The sequence below is a fragment of the Anguilla anguilla genome, chromosome 14, assembly GCF_013347855.1.
Source record: "Anguilla anguilla isolate fAngAng1 chromosome 14, fAngAng1.pri, whole genome shotgun sequence".
Classification (NCBI taxonomy): domain Eukaryota; kingdom Metazoa; phylum Chordata; class Actinopteri; order Anguilliformes; family Anguillidae; genus Anguilla; species Anguilla anguilla.
The window spans coordinates 28,971,289-28,995,594 of record NC_049214.1 but is presented as its reverse complement, the minus strand read 5'-3'; the positions used below and the strand labels follow the sequence as shown (position 1 = coordinate 28,995,594).

At 48.9% G+C, this 24,306-nt stretch overlaps 1 protein-coding gene across 4 annotated transcripts in view; it reads right to left on the bottom strand.

Moving 5' to 3' along the window:
- The window catches only part of LOC118212769 (spectrin alpha chain, non-erythrocytic 1-like), a 45,296-nt gene that overhangs the window by 5,572 nt on the left and 15,418 nt on the right, over positions 1–24,306 (bottom strand). The window contains exons 13-51 of one of the 4 annotated variants that reach the window (XM_035391033.1): positions 24,017–24,172; positions 23,188–23,392; positions 22,501–22,682; positions 21,702–21,945; positions 21,351–21,473; positions 20,790–21,007; positions 20,122–20,214; positions 19,583–19,717; positions 18,864–19,012; positions 18,326–18,382; positions 17,379–17,577; positions 17,098–17,199; positions 16,511–16,549; positions 16,341–16,376; positions 16,086–16,133; positions 14,701–14,792; positions 13,485–13,629; positions 13,190–13,371; positions 12,844–12,943; positions 12,380–12,577; positions 11,862–12,008; positions 11,479–11,582; positions 11,027–11,189; positions 10,473–10,487; positions 9,071–9,202; positions 8,535–8,672; positions 7,845–7,949; positions 7,174–7,382; positions 6,669–6,789; positions 6,019–6,140; positions 5,605–5,737; positions 4,750–4,848; positions 4,372–4,531; positions 3,656–3,732; positions 3,315–3,524; positions 2,911–3,207; positions 2,287–2,399; positions 1,307–1,324; positions 568–630 (exon numbers count right to left, since the gene is read on the bottom strand). In XM_035391033.1, the coding sequence (XP_035246924.1) occupies positions 568–630; positions 1,307–1,324; positions 2,287–2,399; positions 2,911–3,207; positions 3,315–3,524; positions 3,656–3,732; positions 4,372–4,531; positions 4,750–4,848; positions 5,605–5,737; positions 6,019–6,140; positions 6,669–6,789; positions 7,174–7,382; positions 7,845–7,949; positions 8,535–8,672; positions 9,071–9,202; positions 10,473–10,487; positions 11,027–11,189; positions 11,479–11,582; positions 11,862–12,008; positions 12,380–12,577; positions 12,844–12,943; positions 13,190–13,371; positions 13,485–13,629; positions 14,701–14,792; positions 16,086–16,133; positions 16,341–16,376; positions 16,511–16,549; positions 17,098–17,199; positions 17,379–17,577; positions 18,326–18,382; positions 18,864–19,012; positions 19,583–19,717; positions 20,122–20,214; positions 20,790–21,007; positions 21,351–21,473; positions 21,702–21,945; positions 22,501–22,682; positions 23,188–23,392; positions 24,017–24,172 (5,129 nt within the window). The remainder of the gene's footprint in view (positions 1–567; positions 631–1,306; positions 1,325–2,286; positions 2,400–2,910; positions 3,208–3,314; positions 3,525–3,655; positions 3,733–4,371; positions 4,532–4,749; positions 4,849–5,604; positions 5,738–6,018; positions 6,141–6,668; positions 6,790–7,173; positions 7,383–7,844; positions 7,950–8,534; positions 8,673–9,070; positions 9,203–10,472; positions 10,488–11,026; positions 11,190–11,478; positions 11,583–11,861; positions 12,009–12,379; positions 12,578–12,843; positions 12,944–13,189; positions 13,372–13,484; positions 13,630–14,700; positions 14,793–16,085; positions 16,134–16,340; positions 16,377–16,510; positions 16,550–17,097; positions 17,200–17,378; positions 17,578–18,325; positions 18,383–18,863; positions 19,013–19,582; positions 19,718–20,121; positions 20,215–20,789; positions 21,008–21,350; positions 21,474–21,701; positions 21,946–22,500; positions 22,683–23,187; positions 23,393–24,016; positions 24,173–24,306) is intronic. The other 3 variants (XM_035391034.1, XM_035391035.1, XM_035391036.1) reach the window with 3 other exon arrangements.

The following is a 24,306-nucleotide window of genomic DNA, read 5'->3' as shown; positions in this document are numbered from 1 at the left end:
TATGTGTGCGGGCAAATGGTTGGGGGCCTTTTCTCATATTTCTTTCCCTGCACAAATCATTTCTATCTCCTTCCCTGCAGGCAAACAAATTGTTTTGACTGCAAGTCCATGTATACAAGTATACGGTATGTGTCTCTCGAGTGCTTGTGTGCCTCAGCAAAGCAGTTTCCACCCCTGAAATTTGGTGCACACAACCCCCCCCCCCCCCCACAAAACACAAAAACACTATCAGGTGGGTAAATAAAGGACCATAATAGAGTGCTTAGTACATTATAAAAAATAGGAAGCCCTGGAGAAGGAAAGCAGTTGGTTCAGAAAAAAACGCCTGGTTTCAGGAAGCCAAAGTGCAGTGAGAGTTAGTAGAGAGGAAACTGAGCGCATACAGAAGCCAAAATGGTGGGACGGAACTGGGGGCGGGTTTTGAATCGAGTGCTGAGGGTTGACAGGGGGGATGCATCCTGGAGAATGTGAGGCTGTGGGTTTGTGGGGGGGAGGAGGGGGGTTAGCTAGGGAGGGGCGGTAGCCAGGTGTGGGTGTCTAAAGAATATAGAAAATAGGAAATGAAACCTTCCAGCTAGGTCGTCATCGACTTCGTACTGATAGACATGGATAACCCGCCGATAGGCTATGCTATTCAGAGAAGGAAGGATTTAAGGAAGGATGGAGAGGAGGAAGAGGAGGAGGAAGAACAGACAGAGAGAATTTCAATGGAGAAGGAGAGATAAAAAAAGATCAGACACAGTCAGGAATCTTTTTTTTTTTTAAAGAAGAACCCCCACCACCACCCCTGTCAATGGAAAGAATGGAAAGAAAATAAAAAAGGAATGTAGAAGGGGGTGGGGGTAGGGGGTGACTATTCACATAAATTTGGGGCTCAATGCAGCATCATTGACTGGATGAGTGATTCACACACTGTACAAGGTGGCCATTCTTCGGTTACCACAGTAACACTTAAAGTGTCAGACATCCTGTAATTCTAAGGAGCCATCAGATTGGTCGTACAGTCATATAATTACACCTCTTTCCCAGTGACATCATGGCCAGGGGGAGTGGTCACACCGTAAACATTACAACACGTACCCCTCACAGAATAGTAAAGGTCGGTGGTGGGGGGGGGGGGGGGCAGTCAGGAATAATGATTTAATACTAACTTTCACCATTCAAGATTACCTGCAGATCCACCATTTATCCCCCCTCCCAATTTGATTCCCCTTCCATATTTGTCAAAACAGAGTGTTTGCAGGAAATACAACACAACACAACAGCATGAAGCACAAAATGGAGGAGACAGAAAACGGATATTAACCCATCTAGGAGATACGTCCTGGCCAAAGCGAAGGTCCACACATCAGGGTGGAAGGACGCAAGCAGCGAAAAGAGAGAGGGAGAGAGAGACAAAAAACACTGGTTAAAAACACATATCAGTGACTGCAACATGAGCTTCACAGCGGCCATGTGGAGACCAGACCGGGGTCAAACACTTTAACAGTCCAGAATATCAGTCAAATATCAATGATCCTGTAGATCAGTGACAATAAAAATCAGATTAGATTTCTATTAAAATCAAGTTTCAAGATCTATTTTCACCAATATGCAGTGGCTCTGGAAAGCACTAATCTCAAGCAGCCAGGGAAAGAAACAGGAAAGGAGAAGCTCCAAGTACGACACGGTAATGTGAGCAGCTTTGGTCAGCAGTGTAGCATAAGCAGTTATGGAAATGGGTAAAGCAACGGTTGCAGGTTCAATTCCCAGGCACGACACTGCCACAGTACCCTAAACTGCATCAGTAAAATATCCACCTGTATGTAAGCCTTAAACCTGAGGTCAGCCTGAATGAGGGATTCTGATAAACATATAAGCAGTGAAATTAAACTGAGCGTAATAAATTCATCTTAATTAATAACTGCATATACTGTCATTCAATTAACAGGCTGTCGCAGTGCTTCACAGTCAGTGAACTAAAATAATTTGCAGTTAGTTTAAATAGGATACAACTGATGCAGGGTATAGATCTGGATTACAGGGGACAGTCTAACAAGGTAACCTTTGAGTCTTTATTTAAGACCAAAAAATAGTTTCCACTGTGGGGAATAGGGATTAAATAACTACAGATGAAAATTATTATTAGAACAGAAATGCACCTTACACAGCATATAATCAATCACCTTAAATTCACAGTATATGCATGTATATATGTAGTTCATCACTGGTTTCAAGGAAGCATATTTACTAGGATGTGCAATTATAGGATGCTCCTTTTGTCCCCTGCTCTCTGGCGCCCCCTACCTGGTCTCCTGCAGCCACTGGTGGAAGGCGTTGGCATGCTGCGCAAACTCCTGTCGCAGTTTATCATTCTCCTCCTGGCGGCGCTGTTCCTTCTGCAGCTCCAGTTCTCGCTCCTGAACACACCACAGAAGAAGCGTATATGTGAGCTCTTGATAGAGCATCGCACGCAAACACACACTACACACACATTATGCACACTCAATCACTACATAAATGTACCTGCACACACACTACATACTATAAGCACACATAACCACATACAAACAAATGTACCAGCACAAGAGAAGAACTTTCTACTTTGACTAAGATACAATTTCACAATTATATATGGTTTTTTTATTATAAGCTCATAATGAGATTAGAAATGGCTGGATATAATTATACCATGTTATTAACCCTTTGATGTTTTTTTCTTCAAAATTTCAATTTTTTTTCCAAAGTCAAAGTTCTAGAACTCCATTGTTTTCAGTTACCAGCAGTGGTTGTTACATCAGCATAAGAATGTTCAGCTAAGAACATTCTAATCACATGTTTGTGACCTCACACCTTAAAAGGACAGATATGATCTTCACATTACAGTACAGACACCACAACACTGGCCCGTCCCCTGACCCCGCCCATCACCTTGATGATCTTCTGCAGGTTGCGCCAGGTCTCCTCCAGGGCCTCCATGGTGAACCAGGTGTAGGGGTTGGACATCACCTGGTAGCTGCGGATCTGGCGGTCCAGCTCGGCCAGCTGGGTGAAGTCGGCCTCGGCGGAGCTGAGCGAGGAGCGGAAGGCCTCGTGGGCGTCCCGCAGCGCCCGGATCTCCTCCAGGGAGTTGCAGCGCACCGGGTCCGTCAGGTCCTCCTCCGCGTTCTCGAACCAGCTGTTGAAAGCCGACGCCTTCTTGGCGAAGGTCAGGAAGAGGTCCTCCACCTGGGAAGAGGCAGACAGTGGATTTTGTGTGGACAGACAGGCTGTTACAGAGCACACAAGCACGCGCGTGCACACACACACAGACAAACACACACTCACTCACGCACCTTCCTGAAGTGCTCCTGCGCCTCCAGCAGCTTCTTCTTGCGGGCGGCGGAGTTGGCGAGCAGCTGGTTCCAGCGCTTGATGAGGGCGGCGTGGCGGGCCTCGATGGCGCGGGACTGCACGTGCTTGGCCGCCAGCAGCTGGTCCTTCAGCGCCGTGATGTTGGAGATGCCCTCCTGCTGGAAGGCCTGGAGCCCCGCGTCGAACGTCTCCTGCGGGGGGGGGGGGGAGGGGGGAGGGGGGAGACGCTGTAATCCAGCCTGACCGAAACCCCGCCCGTTGCCCGGGCGACGCTACAGCCGGCCGGGCTGCCGTGGAAACGGGTGAGCTGAGCGCGGCTTACCTGTTTAGTGAGGAGGGTCTGAACAGAGGAGAGGTCGCGCCCGAAATCATCAGTCTTCAGGCTGTTCTCTTTCTCGCCTGACAAAAAACACAGAGTTTAAATTACATTTAGTAATAAAAAATTTCAAGTACGCAATAATAAACTGGTCTCCTCTGGAAAACAGATTATTTCCCTATTTGGAATTGTATTGTTAACATTGTATTCTGTCTCCCTGCCAATTCATACGTATTATAAATACTCATTTGGGTTGTGAATGACTAAATACAACACCGTGGCTATGTACATTCTGTACTGTAATGCGGCACCAGAAACTCCTGTTACCAACTACAGCCTCCTGTGGTTTAGAAGCAGAAGGGATGTAGGAGGTGAGACCATCTGGTTGGCATACAGCAGTGGTTGTCAAACTTGGTCCTGGGGAACCACTGTGTATGCTGGTTTTCATTTCAACTGCAATTGCAATCCCAGAATTTGAACAAGCTGTTAAACCAGATTCTACTAATCAACCACTAGAGTCTTTGCTAAGCACCTTGATTAGTAGAATCAGGTGTGTGTTGCTGCTTGGTTGAAACAAAAGCCGACACCCACACTGGTCCTTTCTGGATAAGATTGGGGACCCCAGCTCTAAAACATGAAAGCACCTAATCAAGAAAAATGAACGGCTTGTTAAAATTCTCGAATCTGAGATCCACCGGCACAGAGAGTCTTTGCCGGCTCACCGATCCAGGACTCCACCACGTCGGCCTTCCAGTTGAACTGCAGGAAGGCGGAGTTCTCGTCCAGCTTGGCCTTCCTCTGGGCGGCGGCCCGCTCCAGCTCGGCCACGCGCTCCCGCAGGCCCTTCATACGCGCCGCGATGTTCTCCACGTGGTGGTTATTCTGTGGGAGGAGGGAACACCGGCCAGGAGCAGCCAATCAGGATCAGCGCATCACGGGATTCAACCAATCAGATTCGGAGTGATATGGGAATGAACTAATCAGAGCCATAAGTGTGTGTGTGTTTATGTGTGTCTGTGTGTGTGTGCGTGTGTGTGTGTGTGTGTGTGTGTGTGTCTGTGAGTGTGTGTGTGTCTGTGAGTGTGTGTGTGTTTACGTACCTTCTTAACCAGCTGCTCCCCGTTTGCGCACACGTCGTTGACTCTGTCCCTGTGCACAGTGAAGTCCGTCTCAAACGCCTCGTGCTTCTTCAGCAAGCCCTGCAGGAGCGTTCACAGAGAACGTCACATTCCCTTTATCACATACACGTCCACAGGGAACATCACATTCCCTTTATCACATACACGTCCACAGAGAACGTCACATTCCCCTTATCACATACACGTCCACAGAGAACGTCACATTCCCTTTATCATATACACGTCCACAGAGAACATCACATTCCCTTTATCACATACACGTCCACAGAGAACGTCACATTCCCTTTATCATATACACGTCCACAGAGAACGTCACATTCCCTTTATCATATACATGTCCACAGAGAACGTCACATTCCCTTTATCACATACACGTCCACAGAGAACGTCACATTCCCTTTATCACATACACGTCCACAGAGAACATCACATTCCCTTTATCACATACACGTCCACAGAGAACGTCACATTCCCTTTATCATATACACGTCCACAGAGAACGTCACATTCCCTTTATCATATACACGTCCACAGAGAACGTCACATTCCCTTTATCACATACACGTCCACAGAGAACGTCACATTCCCTTTATCATATACACGTCCACAGGCCAGAATCAGAGCAGGGTGTTCAGGACAGCAGGGTGTTCAGGACAGCAGGGTGTTCAGTACAGCAGGGTGTTCAGCACAGCAGGGTGCACAGAGTGTGCAGTGTAACATCAGCTCTGTGTGTGTGAGGAGTAACACACCCCTCAGCTCTGTGTGTGAGGAGTAACACACCCCTCAGCTCTGTGTGTGTGAGGTGTAGCTGTTCACCTGCACAGCGGCCAGCGTGTCACCGTAGTCCTCACTCCCCACCACGTTCAGCTTCTCGTTGATCCAGGCCTCCTCCTCCTCCACGTTCGCCACAAACTGCTGATACTCCAACGACTGCTCCAGCCTCTTCCCCCTACAGAACACACACACACACGCACATGCACGCGCGCACACACACCAGCCACATTTGTTACTATTACAATTACAAGATCAGGAATATTCATAAACACATGACTTTATAGGGACAGGCATCAGACAGACAGGAATATCAAGCAGGCCAGAGGTCAGGTGTCAGGCAGACAGAAAGTTGGGAGTTGGGCAGGCAAAGTGGAATGTCGTGCAGACAGGAAGTCATGTGACAGGAAGCTGGGTGTTGGGCTGACAGGAAGTTGTGTCGGGCAGTGAGTGTCTCACCGTGCAGCAGCCAGGTCCTTCAGCTCCTTCCAGTGCTCCATGAACTGGGCCAGGCGCTGCTGGATCTCCTCCTTCCCAATGGTGTTGTCATCCGACAGCTTCTTCCCAGTGTCCAGCACCGACTGAGGACACACGCGCATGCGTGCACACACACACACACACACACACACACACGCACACAGTGATTAGACAGTAGGCCCACTGACCAGAACTCAAAACCAGAAGGTTTTTCTCCAGGGTGCTGCTGAGTTGTGTATCGTCCAGTGTGCAGCAGTGTAAATGGGTGATTTATATATATCTTGAATATACATTTTTGTTTCCCGCCTCAGGAAGTAATGTCTGAAAGAGACTATTTAAAGCCATTCAGTCCTGATAACAGAGTTCAACTGACTGCAACCCTCAGATGGAAGTTGTGCGTGAAAGCTTTGCTAGATCACATCACTATCTCTCTGTCACTGCTTGTTTACTTCTAATAAAGTCAGTAAATTCTTCATCAAGATCAGAACTGGGTCAGATTTTTATACACTGTGGTGTTGAGGACAGACCTGTATGGCCAGGACAGGTCGCGATGGTTTCAGAGCAGGTGAGAGGCGAGGTTTTGAGGTGTACTCTGACTGGGACAGGTGAGGCGGGCGGTTTTCGGGGCGTACCTGTATGGCCGGCTCGTGGGTCCCCAGATCAGCCTCCAGTCTCTTGTGTTTCTTGCGCAGGTTCTGAACGCCGGTCAGATCACGGCCGTAGTCCTCAGAGCTCACCAGCAGCTTCTTCTCCCTGAGCAAAGACAAAAAAGCTCAGTGACTCAACATTTTTACATCTGTTTGGTTAATGAGGTGTCAAACGGGCCAGCGCCTTTTCACAAACAACCTTAAACAAGAACTTCCAAAACACCGGCTTCTGCACAGGGCAGTGTACCACAGAATTCCTGACAGTAGACAATAAGCACACTGCTCCAGGGGTAATGAAGCAGGACCGACTGTGATGCTCCCACACATTGGTGCCAAACAGGAAATAAACTAGCCATATTAACCAATGGAGTCGCTCGCTTCCTGTTTGGCGCTAACGCGTGGATGTGCCACAGTCTGCCCTAACTGTCATATTAAGCCTGCGTCTAACAAGGAAAGCCCCCGGGGCCCCAGGGGGCGCTGGCCCACTGACTTGATCCACGACTCCTCGTCGTCAAGGTCCCTGAAGAACTGGTGCAGGCGGTGGGACTCGTCCAGCTTGCCGCGGCGGCCGGCGGCCATGCCCTGGATCTTGGCGAAGCGGGCGTTGACGGCGGCGCGTTTCTCCTTCACCAGGGTGGTGTCGAAAGAGGCGCTCGTCATCAGGCTGTCGGCCTGGCCATTCAGGTCCTTCAGGCGCTCCTGCGGAAGGGGGGAGGAGCCCGTCAATCAGTTACGACCCCCTCAGCGACGCCGACCGCAGCTCAGTGCAATATAACCAGGTCTCCAAGTGATCAATGCTCACGTTCAGGAAAGCTGATCTCAGATCAGTGTGAAAAGCAATCATGTCTGTGAGTGGTTGACTTGATGTGACTGTGAGTGGTCAACACTTAGAAACACTGATCTCAGATCATCAGCCACTGACCAGTAGCCAGAACAGGGACCTGTACATACAGCCATCCACAGCACTGACTTCTGAGCAATGTAGTGAGATGTAGTGAGATGTAGTAAAGGGAGCACTGTGGTTGCCAAAGTGTGAGACTGAAATCCCACATCTGCTGCAGGACTGCAATTAAAAATGAATCCTTATTGGTTGAATCTACAATTTTAAGGGTGCATTGACTGATAGTGAGAGCCAGAGGAGATGTGGGAGGGGCAGGATACCTCATGGGCAGAGATGTCAGCTTCCAGTAGCTGGTGCTTCTTCAGCAGATTGTTGACGGAGGCCAAATCCTTCCCATAATCCTCAGATGCAAGCAAAGCCTCCACCTGGTATAGGGGGTGGAAGAGAATGATTGAACGAGAGCAAAAGACAAAGATGATGGGATAGAGAGACAAACAAGAAGTGGGAGATGGAGAAAGAAATTGAAAAGAGAGAGATGGAGACATAGAATGAAGTAGAGATAGAGAATCAGCATCTCAGTGAGTGACAGATGAAATGTGTGTTAAGAGTTATCAAGGAAATGGACAACTCAATAAAGGCATTGTCTCACTGTCTTACTGCATACAATTTCATTAAGTTATTAAGTTCCCCCTTGGGGAGCAACACAGTATATAGATTATTTAACCAAATCAAAAATGAAATAATATACACACATTAATAACTAACTGTGAAAAGTAAGTTACTGAAAACATATTCTGCAATGATCACATCACTTAACCAATACCATCCTATGTATAACACAGAGTTCTGCAATTGAATTATAACCAGTATGTCTGTAGGATCAGTTGTCTCCTCTTGACCAGTATCAAGCTGCATGTGTGAGCACAGCTGTGGTGATTTTATGTTCAAATAATTTATTAGGAACAAACATAAGTAACGCTGTTTTTTTGCAATTTCTCTTTTGGCGTCACCTCAGACAGCCAGAAGTCGAAGTCCTTGATGCCGGTGTTGAAGTTCTGCTGTCTGTTGGCCTCTTTCAGCTTCTGGCTCTTCTCGGCCGACTTGTGAACGAGGAACTGCCACTGCTCGTCCAGAGCACTGAGACGCACCTGAGAGAGAGAGAGAGAGAGAGAGAGACGCACAGTGCAGCCGTTTCAGTGCTCAAACACACATTTAAACACTGCACAACTGTACAACTGCATCTCTGCGGTCATAGTCTGCGCATGGTCAAACCAGACCGTGGACAGGCTAAGAGGCCATGTTTGGCAGACAGATACAATTGTATCTGTCTGCCAAACATGTACAATTGCCAGAAATACAGTTGATTGCAGACAGGATGAGCCACAAACCACACTTATAGTGATTGCAATGCTACTTTCCAGTGTTAGTGTATAGCATAGCACCTGGCATACAATACAACTCAACTGTCATGCCCACAGATACACCCTGTATCAAGCTGTAATACATTAACACACACACACACACACACACACACAAGGGTCGTTACCTTGACAGCGTCCTCGCTCCCGGCACAGGCGCCCCTCTGGATGAGAGTGTTGCCGGTGTCGATGACGCCGCGGATGCGGTCAGCGTTGGCATGGAGCTCAGCCTCGAAGGCCTGGTGCTTCTGGTGTTTACTCTGTACAGCCGTGGCAAAGCAGGGAGAGGTCAGAGACACACAACAGAGCCAGCTCATAGGGCAGCTATAATGCTTTACACACACAGCCAGCTCATAGGGCAGCTATAATGCTTTATACACAGAGCCAGCTCATAGGGCAGCTATAATGCTTTACACACAGAGCCAGCTCATAGGGCAGCTATAATGCTTTACACACAGAGCCAGCTCATAGGGCAGCTATAATGCCTTACACACAGAGCCAGCTCATAGGGCAGCTATAATGCTTTACACACAGAGCCAGCTCATAGGGCAGCTATAATGCTTTATACACAGAGCCAGCTCATAGGGCAGCTATAATGCTTTACACACAGAGCCAGCTCATAGGGCAGCTATAATGCTTTACACACAGAGCCAGCTCATAGGGCAGCTATAATGCTTTACACACAGAGCCAGCTCATAGGGCAGCTATAATGCTTTATACACAGAGCCAGCTCATAGGGCAGCTATAATGCTTTACACACAGAGCCAGTTCATAGGGCAGCTATAATGCTTTATACACAGAGCCAGCTCATAGGGCAGCTATAATGCTTTATACACAGAGCCAGCTCATAGAGCAGCTATAATGCTTTATATACAGAGCCAGCTCACAGGACAGTTATAATGCTTTATACACAGAGCCAGCTCATAGGGCAGCTATAATGCTTTATACACAGAGCCAGCTCATAGGGCAGCTATAATGCTTTATGCACATAGTCAGCTCATATTACAGCTGCAATGCATTATATATAGACCTAACTTCTAGGACAGCTATAATGTTGTACACTGTACCATTCATGGTGAATAAATTGTTTTATTATTATTGTTGTAATTACAATGGAACAGTAATTGTGTGATTGTAAGTCTACAAATAATGGCAAAAAAAGTTTCCCACAAAACCACAATGTAGCTTTCTCTGTGAGCTCAGTCTGTGGACCAAGCTTAAAATAAAGATCATTACACTCAGGCAGTCAACAGTCAAATAAATAAAGAAAAGAAAAAAAAAATCGCAACACTCAGCAACGTAACGGACATTTTCTCATGCATGACATCACTACACTCGCACACAAAGCTTGATGTACATCTACATGTCTGCGCATAAACACACGAGCGTTAAATAAGGAGGGGAAGCGAGCACACGCGTGTGTATGTGCACACCAACACGGGACGGACAGACAGGCAGGCATGTCCACTGACACAGCGAAGACACGCACACGCACACGCACGTTAGCTCGGACGCTGCTCCTCAACTTACCAGCAGTTTGGACAACTGGGAACAGACAGCAGAGACAGGGGGGTCAGAGTATAGTGGGGGGAAAACTTCTGCTTTTTCACAATCTCACAAGTCATTTAAAATCCAAATGATTTAAGACGGGGGAAAATATATATAAAACCAAACCATATTGTTTTTTTTTACAGCTAAAACCCAAATAACACAGCCAAAAAATATTCAGCTAAAGTTATCACAGTTAAGACCAAGTCCATTCAGTTTTACAAATCATTCATTTAATTTCAGTTGCTCTGCAATGAATTGACTGAGTCATTGTGGCATTGAGTCCCAACCCAACCCGGTTAGATAACCAAAAAACGTGACAAATAACCAGAATTATCCTGAGAGCACAATGCTTGAATTTGTTCTAAGAAGGGGACACATTATAGTCAGTTGGTGCTGACAGCCCTGGGTGAGCATGGCCAGGCGGGGCTGTGGGCGTGGCCAGGCGGAGCCGTGGGCGTGGTCAGGCAGGGATGTGGGCGTGGTCAGGCGGGGATGTGGGCGTGGCCAGACGGGGATGTGGGCGTGGCCGGTACCTGGATGTTGGTGGGGTCCTTGTAGGACTCGTCGCTGGCGGTCTGCAGCTTCTCGCTGATCCAGGCCTCGATCTCGTCCACGTCGCGGCTGAACTGCTGCAGGGTCTGCGACTCGCCCAGCTTGGAGCGCTTCTCGATCATCTGGGCCTTCAGCCGCCTCCACCTGCCCCGCCCCCCGAAACAAACGCTCTTTAGGGGCCGGGGGGAGGGGGGCAACTCTAGCGCTGGAGGGCTGGTCTGTATGCAATTACCCTGAGCTAGATGAGCTAATTGGTTGTATGCACCAACACTGATTCATGCAAAGATTACATCACAGTAAAACGATTCATATAGGGACATAAGAACAGTCTCAGGCTGTAATTCAGGCATCGGGAAATGTAGCTAAAACGTCAGTTGGTGTAATCTTAGGACTAATTACATAATCAAGCCAATAAGCTGGCATGGCTGCTCACCTGTCCAGGACCTGGTTGCGGCGGTTGGAGATGTCGGGTTTGGCGTAGTGGTTGGCGCTGATCAGCTGATCAGCAAACGACTGCAGCGCGGCGATCTTCTCCTCCTGAAGCACCAGATGGCAGGGAGGAGAGACGGATTAATCAGTCAGCAAACACGCACACGCACGTGCACACGCACGTCACACACACTGGGAGAGGTCAAGTTGCAGGGGTCAGGATCTGGGGGAGAGGTCAGATGTGCTTTTCTTGTGTGTTGATGGCCTATGCTGGGGCAGGGGTCAGGTGTAGAGTGGTCAGTGGGAGAGGTCAATGGGAAGGATCAGACGTGGGAGGGGTCAGGTGTAGGAGGGGGTCAGAGGGAGGAGTGGTCAGCGGGTCAGCACCTGCACATTGATGGCCTTGTCGAAGTCCTCGTGCTTCTTGATGAGCGCCTCCACGCTGTCCAGCGAGTCGCCCTTATCGTCGCTGGCCAGGAAGGCCTCGCGAGCAGCCATCCAGATCTCCGCCTGCTCGCAGTCCCTGTTAAACAGCTGCAGCAGGGAAAGAGCAGGGAGGGGAGGGGTTAACAGGTCAAACTCTTCTTACTGTGAGCGTGGGTTTACTTATAATGTGTATGTGTGCACCTGTGTGTGTGTGTATGACGTGTCTGTGTATGTGTATGTCAGAGTGTGTGTCTCCATATATATTGTGTATATACATAAGCCTGTGTGTGTATGCATGTGTCTGTACATGTGTGTGTGTGTGTGTACACCTGAGTGTGTATGCATGTGTGTTTGTGCGTGTCTGTGTCTGTGCATGTGTGTGTATGCACGTGTGTCTGTGTGTGTATGTGTGTGTGTGTGTGTATGTATGTGTGTGTCTGTGTGCGTGTGAGTGCTAGTTGTCATGGCGCCAGGCTCACCTGTAGCTGCAGGCACTGCTCCAGCATGACCCGGCGTTGGGCCCAGGCCTTCTCCAGCCCCGCCCGCTCCTGGTCCAGCGCCTGCAGCTGCTGCTGGATCTCCGGGCTGGCGTAGTGGCCCCGCCCCAGCAGCTGCTGTCCGTACTGCTCGAAGGCCTGGAACGTCCCGGCACGCGCGTCGATCTCCGTACGGTGCTCCTGGGAGAACAGGAACAGGAAGAGCTCAGGGTGCATTGTGGGTGCAGTAAATGTCAGGGCTGAGAAGTTTTGACCTTGACCATATGAAATTAAATTAATTTAATGTGGTAAAATAACTAACTAATCATGGGTCAGACCTACAAATGTGATTATAGGTCTGTACTGTGGGTGGGGCTTGGTCTTGGGGGCGGGGCTGTGTTTTGGGGGCGGGGTTGTGTTTTGGGGGTGGGGCTGAGTGTTGGGGGCGGGGCCTGAGGGGGCTGTACCTGGTGTCTCTCCAGTAGAGCCTCAGCTCCAGTCACATCCTTGGCCAGCTCCTCTGAGGACACCAGGCCTCTGATGCCATTAATCCAGGACATCAGATCCCTGTGGGGGGGGGGGGCACACACACACACACACACGTAACTCCCAGAGATTCACCAGCCATGTTGTGAAAAAGCATTTGCCCCCTTCCTGATTTCCTCTATAATTGCATATCTGTCACAAATGTAATATTAGACAAAGAGAACCTGAGTACACACAGAACATTTTAAATTTGACACATAACATCAGGCTAACCTCTCTCTCTCTCTCCCCCCCTCTCTCTCTCTCTCTCTCTCTCTCTCTCTGTACCTGAAGTCGCTGAGGAAGCGCTGCAGGTCGTGCGAGTTCCCCAGCCTCTCCTTGCGCTGGTCGGCACGCCCCACCAGGCTGGTCCAGGCCGTGTTCAGCTCGCTGCGCTTCTCTGTGATGTCATCAGCGGCCTCCGGGTGGGACTGCATGAGACGCTCCGCCATCTCGCCCAGGGACTTCACCTGAAGAAGGGGGGGCGGGGTAAGAACAGGGGTGGTGACCACACCCAAACACTCCTGCTTTTCTTTCTTAACCTGCCTGTTGCCGGGCGCCAGCCAGGTGTGCAGGTGCTCACCTTGTCTCCCAGGGCTGCCAGGTCCCTCTCGAAGCCCTCGTGCTTACGCTGCAGCGCCTGAACGCTCGCTAGGTCATGGCCGTAGTTGTCCGTGTTCAAGGCCTGGTTCTTCTCCTCGATCCACTCTTTAGTTTCATCTGCGTCCCTATGGAGAAGAGAGGAGCACAGAACATCGGAATGCATTTACGTGTGTGAGTGTGCGTGTGTGTGTATATATATATCTGTGTACAGGCATAAAGGTGTGTACAGGTGTGAGCACCTGTGTACAGGCAAACAGGTGTATATACAGGTGTGAGCCCCTGTGTTCAGGTGTGTGTATAGGTGTGAGTACCTGTGTACAGGCATGCAGGTGTGTGTACAGGTGTGAGTACCTGTGTACAGGCATACAGGTGTGTGTACAGGTGTGAGTACCTGTGTACAGGCATACAGGTGTGTGTACAGGTGTGCATACCTGTGTACAGGCATACAGGTGTGTACAGGTGTGAGTACCTGTGTACAGGCATACAGGTGTGTGTACAGGTGTGAGTACCTGTGTACAGGCATACAGGTGTGTACAGGTGTGAGTACCCTGTGTACAGGCATACAGGTGTGTACAGGTGTGAGTACCTGTGTACAGGCATACAGGTGTGTACAGGTGTGAGTACCTGTGTACAGGCATACAGGTGTGTGTACAGGTGTGAGTACCTGTGTACAGGCAAACGGGTGTGTGTACAGGTGTGAGTACCTGTGTGCAGGCATACAGGTGTGTACAGGTGTGAGTACCTGTGTACAGGCATACAGGTGTGTGTACAGGTGTGAGTACCTGTGTGCAGGCAAACGGGTGTGTGTACAGGTGTGAGTACCTGTGTGCAGGCATACAGGTGTGTACAGGTGTGAGTACCTGTGTACAGGCATACAGGTGTGTACAGGTGTGAGTACCTGTGTACAGGCATACAGGTGTGTACAGGTGTGAGTACCTGTGTACAGGCATACAGGTGTGTGTACAGGTGTGAGTACCTGTGTACAGGCATACAGGTGTGTACAGGTGTGAGTACCTGAGTACAGGCATACAGGTGTGTACAGGTGTGAGTACCTGTGTGCAGGCATACAGGTGTGTACAGGTGTGAGTACCTGTGTACTGGCATACAGGTGTGTACAGGTGTGAGTACCTGTGTACAGGCGTACAGGTGTGAGTACCTGTGTACAGGCATGCAGGTGTGAGTACAGGTGTGCATACCTGTGGAATCGCTGCACCTCATGTGCGCTCCCCAGCAGGTTGCTCCTCTCCTCAGCCAGCTGCTGCAGAGACCTCCAGCGGTTATTCAGCTCCTGCCAAACAGCACAGCAACATTCCCACCAATCAGAGGACAGCTCTCAGGCTTTAGCCAATAACAGGGATGCCGTTTGTGGAACGCAATCTTACTGAGTAGGATACAGAATGTTATATTTATGTTGTTATTCACACATGCAAGTTAGGCCAGTCAGACAGACTATGGGGAGAGAGGTGGGGTTCCTGCTGGTTAAATAAGGATGCGCTTTGTGATGACATCATATGGCAGGACATGGACAAGAAGCTATGGAAGTAAGATGTGCAAATATACAATTTCATGAATTAATGATAATAAAATATACAGAAAATAAATAAATGAAGGTGATACACACATTTTTCTACACATTCTCTGCAGAGACCAAAAATCTTGTCCTCCGGCAACCTGGCTCAGAATTACCAATCAATAATTAATCAATAATCAATCTGTTATCCGTTTCTGATGTTAAGAAGATCTTTATACTTTTACTTCTTCACAAAAGTTTGCAAGCTTGTCTCAGCCAAAAATAGGTTATCATTTGTAAACAATTTTGAGAAAAAACTGACCACACAGTGATGTGATCAGTTGTGGACACAGATGAACACAATGACAGGAGAACGACTTGGACAGAAATGAGTGGTAGCAGAAATTGAATTAGAATTGTATAACTTCAATTTGTATTGCAATAATTAGAATTTGTAACGTTTAAAATGAATTATTGTATTTAAAAAATTGAATTTTCATTCATTTGTATTACACTATTCAAAATTGAAGGTAATCGTTTGAAATTGAATTCAGTCCTAATTTCACTCAATTTTCACTATTAAGTTGAAGTTAAAAATTTGAGTCCAATACACTTTTTAAATTCAGTTCTTACAATTCAACCTCAGTTTTCTTTAACGCACTTCCGGGTACTTAGAAAAAGCAAATAAGCAAAGATTTTGTCAAATTTAGTCGCCAATATTTTTCCTATCAACTTTTGCTATTTTGCTATAAGCTCGATACCAAACATTTTTAAACATGGATGACCAAAGAACAAACTCACAGGCAGGCTACCCAAAGCTCTATGAAGCTAGCCACAATAAGACTTCCGGTTTTAGGCAGCCTGTTTGTTCTTGCAAACATGATGAAATTGCCATGCAGGTAAGAGGCAGGAACCCAGGGTACACAGTCACACAGGTACATGTGTAAGAGACACAGCCCCGGTATATGCAGGTACACAGGTACGCATGTGAGAGGAGAGTATGCAGGATACGCAGGTGAGAGACAAGGACCCGGTGTACGCAGGTACACAGGTGAGGGGGGAAAGTCTTACCTTGATGCTATTAAAGGTGGCCGTTGTTTGCACTACCAAGCGAATCGACTAGAGGGTGGTGAAAAGAGGAGAAGAGGGAGGAGAGTGGAAGAGACAGGCCATGGAAATGAGTCTCTGTGTCAGGTAAAGAGCAGGCCCCATTACAGGCCTGTGAGATCAAACGCAGTCCGCTACAGTACAGTCCCTAAGTATTTGGACAGCGGTTCCTAGTCTATCTCCAGGTGTTTGCAGGTAAGAGCCGGGCGAGGTCCTTACCTTCCACGGCGATGCGGTTTTGGAGTCCGCTTCATCCTGCAGAGAGAACCGAGGGAGGGATGGAGGGGCGGGATTAGAACTCGGAGACGGGGGACAAAGGAAGCAAAGACTGATCCTGGAACAGTGCGGCATGCGGTTCAATCAGGCAGGAGAAAGGCAAAGTGTCTCACTTTCACTGATCCAGGAGCCGAGCCCAGCGCCTCCTGGTGCTAAGAGGGGTGGGAGGAGGATCAAAAGTGTTTTGATACAGATAACTTTATTGATCCCGAGGAAGGACTTGGGCATTACAATATCATGCCATTCTCACAATAAAACAGTTAATGTTCTATGTAAGTAACTATACATAAGTATATACACAATGTATGTGGGAGTGGGACTGTATGTGGGAGAGGGAAATATATGTACCTGTATGATATTAAAATAAAATAAAGTAAATAAAATGAATTAAATAACGGTACAGTATAAAGGTAGCTCAGTAAAGCTCAATTTTGATGCTGTGAGCTCTATGACAGTGCTACTGTTAAAGTAAACATATCAGACACAATGAAACTTATTTTACACATTTAACATTTTCTCATAACTTGCTGTGTGCTCAACACTTCTTTTCTGACCCTTCCGAGAACATTACATACATTAAGCCCTAATAGTACGTGCTCTCCTCTGAAGCACAGAGTCGTTCTCTGGGGAATCGCTGCCCCCCCCCCCCCCCCCCCCCCCCCCCCCCCCCCCCCCCCCCGGAGCAGCCCCAGCCCTTCACCTGTGCCTGCGTGGGGGCCTCCTCTGCCATTAACCCCACAGAGTCCAGCTCCGACGCCACCTTGTTGATGTCCTTCAAACGCGACTCGTTAGCCTTGAGGTCCTGAGCGTGTTACAACAGCACACGGAAAAACACATGAGCATGAAAATACAGCCAATCACAACCAAGAATACACATAAAACAGCCAATCACAGCCAGGCACACAACACCTTCCTCTCAGTACACACACAACACAGAAATGTCGAAGATTCTGCAGCCTCCCGTTAGACCCCCCCCCGTACCTTCTGGAAGTCGTCAAACTTCTTCTGCAGCACCTCCACCTGCTCCAGATCGGACCCCATCTCCTCATTAGTCAGTGCGCCCTCCTTCTCATTAATCCACTGCTGCAGCTCGTTAGACTCACGGAACAGCATGAACTTCTTGCAGCTGTTCTCCAGAACGTTCTTGCGCTTCTCTCCGACCTCCAGTATGTTGCCATACCTGTGGGGGGGGGGGGGGGGCAGACATGGGAGAGTCAGGCTTTGTGAACACTGAGAACCAGTGCATCTGCCACACATGCACATGCACACATGCATCAACAAGTCATTTGAACCAATCAGAGATCTGGCTCATTTCCCAAAAGGTCATGTAAAGGTTACAGATATGCACATGCAGCAAATGGACAGTGATGCTACCAACAGTATCGGCTAACCAGACACTCGGCTCCTGTTACTTTCATCAAGAACATTCACAGCCACAGTACTGTACTTAGCCACTCCCCTTAATGAATGTGCAGCAAATGGAATGTTCTGGTTTCAATGGCAGGGAGAAAGAACTTTCCAGTCAAAAAAAAAACAGAGCCCAGTGTCTGGTGGGCTTATAGAATCTGTGGTGATGCTAAACCCAGGGTAAAATGTAGCATCGGTCTGAAATGACCCAAAAAAATGGGTAACCACAGTAGCGCAGGACATAAAATAACAATGGTCACAACCATGGTTCTAACCTGAAACCGCAAACCACAAACCACACTCGTGGTCACAGTCGCATGTGAACTGCAGGCTATGGTGTCTGTGATGGCCAAAGGAAAGCAATGAAGATGCGATTGGGGGAGGGGGTGGGGTTTGGTCTGGCTAGCAAGCGTTCTGCCAATCACGGCACCACCCCCAGGGAGGCTGCAGAGCTGGATGGACAGAGATGATTGGCTGCAGAACTGCATGGAGGGAGATGATTGGCAGTGTCCTATACTCACAGTTCCTCCACCTGTGACATACGCGCAGACACGCTGCACTCCACCTTCACCTGAGACCTGCGCAGACGCAGACGCAAGACGCAGACGCAGACGCAAGACGCAGACGCAGACGCAGACGCAGACGCAGACGCAAGAGTGCAGCAATGACAGCCGACACACACAGGGGACAGAGAGAGAGAGCGAGAGAGGGAGAGAAAGGGAGAGCACACGAGGTGGGGGAGGGGGGAGAGTGAAAGCCAGAAAACAAGAGAGGGAGGCATAGAGGGAGAAGGAGAGAGGGAAATATAGAAGGGGAGAGAGAAAGAGAGGGAATGAGAGGGTGAGAATGAAAAAGAGTTTGAGACAAAAAGATGAAGAGAGAACAAATGAGAGAGAAAGAGAGGAAGGAAAGAAAGCTGTTAGTTGATCAGAGGAAAAGAACAACCGCAAAGGGTTAGAGGGAAACTGTGTTAGGCAGCTGGAAAAACAGCCCTGTCAGCTGAGCAGAGAGCCCTGATTGGACAGTAAGCATGTCTGTCAATGGAGCTGGGTCTCTTACTGGCTCTCGATCTGCTCCTGTCGAGCGGAGATGCTGCCCTGCTCATCCAGAAGGTTATCCCGCGATGAGGACTGGGCGGGGTCCAGCTTCCTGACGTAGGCCGCTGGGACGAAGCCCTGCCGATCATTCACCTCCACCTTCCACCAGTCCTGAAGAGCAGAGAGAAGACACGCCTCTGTCATAGCCCAATCAGAACAAACACGCCTCCGTCACAGCCCAATCAGAACAAACACACCTCTGTCATAGCCCAATCAGAACAAACACGCCTCCGTCACAGCCCAATCAGAACAAACACACCTCCGTCACAGCCCAGTCAGAACAAACACACCTCTGTCACAGCCCAATCAGAACAAACACGCCTCTGTCATAGCCCAATCAGAACAAACACACCTCTGTCACAGCCCAATCAGAACAAACACGCCTCTGTCATAGCCCAATTAGAACAAACATGCCTCCGTCACAGCCCAATCAGAACAAACACGCCTCTGTCACAGCCCAATCAGAACAAACACGCCTCTGTCACAGCCCAATCAGAACAAACACGCCTCTGTCATAGCCCAATCAGAACACACCTAAGTCACAGCCCAATCAGAACAAACACATCTGTCAGGAAGTTCATTTCCACTTTTTGTATTTGTATGTGTACATGCTTTCATGCGTATGTGTGTGTGTGTGCCCGTGTGTGTGTGTGTGAGAGAGAGAGAGAGAGTAGAAGGTACCTTGTTGGTGCTGTTGAGCAGCGTGAGGACGTCTCCCTTCTTCATGGTGACCTCGCGGGGACTCTTCTCCTGATAGTCATACAGAGCCAGGACCAGCTCCTTTCCCGTCTCATCGTCCGTCGGGGCCACTTGTTGCTGTTGGGAAAGTCCACGTTTACAAACATTTACACACATTTATAACCCATTTACACACATTTAAAATTAATTTACACACATTTAAAATGAATTTACACACAAGCTCAGAGCCCTGCTGGAAGGCAACAACTGCCAGTTCACACATTTTCACACAAATGTACATAATGTCACATCAATAGATACAACTGCAGTGCCCCTACTGTGAACTTAACCAACAATCTTCTTGCATTCAAACTTCCTGAAATTCTCTATTTGCTCCTTTATTTCCAGAGCCCCCACCCACCCCATGCGTTACCTGAGCCAGCGTGAGTTTGGTGGAACCCTGCACCCCTACAGGCCTACACGCCTCCTGGGCCCCCAGTGATGCTGTGACCCAGCGTCGGTGGCACACGAGTGGGACTCACCCTGCAGGCCTGGGCCTGGTCCTTCAGGGCCTGGATGCTGCTGCCGTACGCGATCAGATCAGACATCAGGGCCTCGTGCTTCTTCAGCAGGGCCTGTGAGGCAAGGAAGAGGAGGGTGGAAGAGGAGGGAGTGCGATCAGCCACTTTGGAATATCACAGAAGCACTAAGTTCATGCTTTTAACCGCTTGACGCAGATCAAGAGATGTGGTCGAAACAAACAGCTTCCCATAACCGCCATTATCATCACCTTCATCATCATCATCATCATCATAACTACCATTACCATCACCTTCATCACCATAACCACCATTACCATCACCTTCATCATCATCATCATAACTACCATTACCATCACCTTCATCACCATAACCACCATTACCATCACCTTCATCATCATCATCATCATCACTACCATTACCATCACCTTCATCACCATAACCACCATTACCATCACCTTCATCATCATCATCATCATCATCATCACTACCATTACCATCACCTTCATCACCATAACCACCATTACCATCACCTTCGTCATCATCATCATCATCATAACTACCATTACCATCACCTTCATCATCATCATCATCACCATCATCTCCGTCATCGTCGTGCCCTCACTCCCCCCCCCCCCCCCCCCCCCCCCACCCCACCCCCACCCCCTCACCTCGGCGGAGTCCTCGTCCTTGCCGTAGTCGGCGCTCCCCACGATGGGCTCCTTCTCCCTCATCCAGGACTCGGCCTCGTTGGCGTCGGCGAAGTACTGCTGCGCCTGCAGGGAGTCCTCCAGGTCCTGCCGCCGCTGCCCCGCCCGCCGCTTCAGCGCCTCCCAGCGCCCGCTCAGATCCCCCAGCTTCACCTTCACCTCCTCCGCCGCAAAGTGGCCTGGGATACGCACGCACACACACACACACACACACACACACACACACACACATGAGCGCGCACACACACAAATGTAACACACAGTGAGTAAGAATAACGCATATGATGGTTTTCCATTTTTTAGCATCATTAATAAGAAGCCTGAAGCCTGAAGCCTGATGTCATACAAATGCAGATGACCAGTCAGTTTAACACTGAGATTCTACTGTGCTTGTTACTATGAATCCTTGCCTCCAAGCACAAGCCAAGTTAGACAGCATAAGCACAATGTTGCACAGTGATTTCCAGCAAGGTGGAAACCCTGCTGCCTAGCGACAGAAAGCAGCGGAAAGTTCCGGAGCACCTTCCTCCACCATGGCCTGGCCCTTCTGCGTGACGGCCTTGATCCGCGACTCGTGGCCCGCGATCTCCGCCTGCAGCGCCTGGTGCTTCTTCAGCAGATTCTGCACACCAATCAGATCCTTCCCTGAGGGAGAGAGCGCGAGAGAGAGTTTATTTCATCAGTAGTAACTGTGGTCAACGGGGAAACCAGAGCGCTACTCAACACAGTGCTACTACCAACCATCTCCGGGATGCACACACACCATGATAAAACACTCCAAATATACAAGCACAAATTCACACAAACTCACACACATACACACACATGTACACATGCACAGACAGACACACACACAGACAGAGAAACGCTGACCTCTGTTGGTGGACGCCGTGATTGGCTCCTTCTCCCTGATCCAGGTCTCCTCGTCCTCGACGTCGCGGAACAGCTGCTGCAGCCGCAGCGAATCGGAGAGCTTCTGCTTGCGGGCGGCCATGGGCTCCTTCAGCGCCTCGTAGCGGGCCAGCAGAGCCTCCTGCTTCTTCCGGATGTTCTCCACGTCAAAGTGCCCCGCCTCCTGGAACTGCCGAGCCTGGATGCTGATCCCGTCTATGCGGTCCTAAGAAGAGAAAGGGAGTGTGTGTGAGTGTGCGTGTGTGCGTGTGTGTGTGTGTGTGTGTGTGCATGTCTGTGTGTGTGTGTGTGTGTGTGTGTCCATCTCTCTGCTTTACAGTCAAATACACACTCAGAAATTCTTATATACGACTAAAGACTACTGAATGTAAAGTGAACTGCAGAAACAAATGACAGACACAGATAAACAGAACTGTGTAACTCTGTGAAGTCACCTGCAGTATGAAGTTTGGCCGCTGAAAGCAGCATTGCCAGATATGGCCATGTAAACTGGCACTAATGACATTATTACTGACACAGATATAAATGGATAATTAATGAGAGAGGTGGTAGGGGCAGGCACATGATGCTGATATACATGAATAATTAAGGGCGGGGGGTATGCTTTGGGTATTGAAGCTAGGGGGCAGGAGGGGTAGGTGTGGGAGTTAGAACAAGGCAGATGGGGTTGGGGGCAGGATTTACCTGGCTATAAGTGAGTAGAAGGCGTAGAGATTTGGGCGGGCACGCAGTTGGGGCGGGGCTGGTGGGCGGGGCTTACCTGGTGAGCGGCGATGTCGGCCTCCAGCAGGGCGTGCTTCTTCTGCAGGTTCTGCACGCTGGTCAGGTCCTTGCCGAAGTCGTCGGACGCCAGGTGACCTTCGACCTCGTACAGCCACAGCTCGATGTCCTCCACGTTGCGGTTGAACTGCTGCTGCTGGTTGGCCTCACGCAGCTTGATTCCTGGGGGAGGGGAGGGGAGAGGAGGGGGGGTACATGCGTCATAATCTGCTTTTCATTAAAACTAGTCTTCCCTATTATTAAATCCTATTCAATCTTGATACCGTATAAAAAATGTTCCTTATAGTCTGAGATCAAATGGCACACTGCTACTCAGACCTGGGTCAAACACGTATGAGAAATGCTTTAACTCTAGATTCCATCAATAGGTGCGAATACCTACAGTTCCCCAAGACTTTTCAATGAAAACTGTTATGAAACGAAAACATCACAAGTGCATGAAAATTTCAGTTCTAAATACTCCTGAAAATACACACCTCATTAAAATAAAGGTCAGGAGTTTTATCCTAATTAAAATTAAAAAGACCATTTAAAAACTATTTTGAAGTTAAGTAATTGACCCAGATCTGGTGGCACCGAGATTGATAAGTGTTTTGAAAGACTGTTTTTTTTTTTTTGCAGGTTTCGTATAAATTCCCTCAATGACATTGCATTTTCCCAATTTCACCTTTCAGTTCGGTGGCTTCCAGAAGCTTCTTCCACTGCGAGGCGACCTCGTCCATGCGGGCAGAGACCTCGCCCGAGGCGTAGTGCTTCCGGTCCTTCAGCTCCTGACCCGACTTCTGCAGGGCGTCGATGCGGCTCTGATTGGCCGAGAGCTCGGCCTCGAAGGCCTGGTGCTTCTGCACTTTGCCCTGCAGATTTGAGGGGTCCTGGAACCGAGAAGGGTCAAAGGTCAAGTATGGTAGGTGTAAATGGAACGAACAAGTTCATTCTAGAGGCAAATATCAACAAAATAACTTCACTCAAGTCTATGAATGCCAATATATATTTCTATTGAGTTCTTATGGATAAAAGTCATGTACAGGTCAGCTCATAATTCCATAAACACAATTCAGCTATCTGGCAATCGTTACAAGACATAATATTTACTAAACCATCTTACTCTAAGTGACAAAACAAAGCACACAAGTGCAAGCAGAGACTAGAATAAAATAAGCAGAAACTACAGTACAATTAACAAATCACCATTGTGCCGATTCAGTTTCCTCTATACAAATCCTGCACAATTTTCATTTCTTTCTTTTCTTGAATCAGTAGAATTTACGTTCAGCCATCTAACATGTGTAGTCAGGTCACCATCGGTGTGCAGATTCCATGTCCTCTATTTGATGACTAAAGGAATATAAACTCGCTCTCCCTTTCATTCAAATACAGCTTTATTAGTACGACAAACAGTAGGTATGGAATCGGTGAGATACAGGACACATCTCTCTCCCCCCGCCCCACACACTCTCCCCCCCCCCCCCCCCACCCCCCCACACCCCCACACACACCTTGTAGGCCTCATCGGTGGCGGTCTTCATCTTCTCGTTGATCCAGCTCTTGAGCTCGTCCGAGTCGCGGAAGAACTGCTGCAGGTGGAAGGAGTCGTCCAGGGCCAGGCGGCGGGTCTGCGCGCGCTCGTGAAGGGCGTTGCGTCGGCTGAGCAGCTGCGCACGCAGGAGGGGGAGCGCTCGCGTTTACACACATTTACGAGCACACTGACACAATCACGCCATTTACACACCTGCCAACGCATGCATTTACCAACCAAATCGCCATGCTTTCTACAAACTGGGTACAC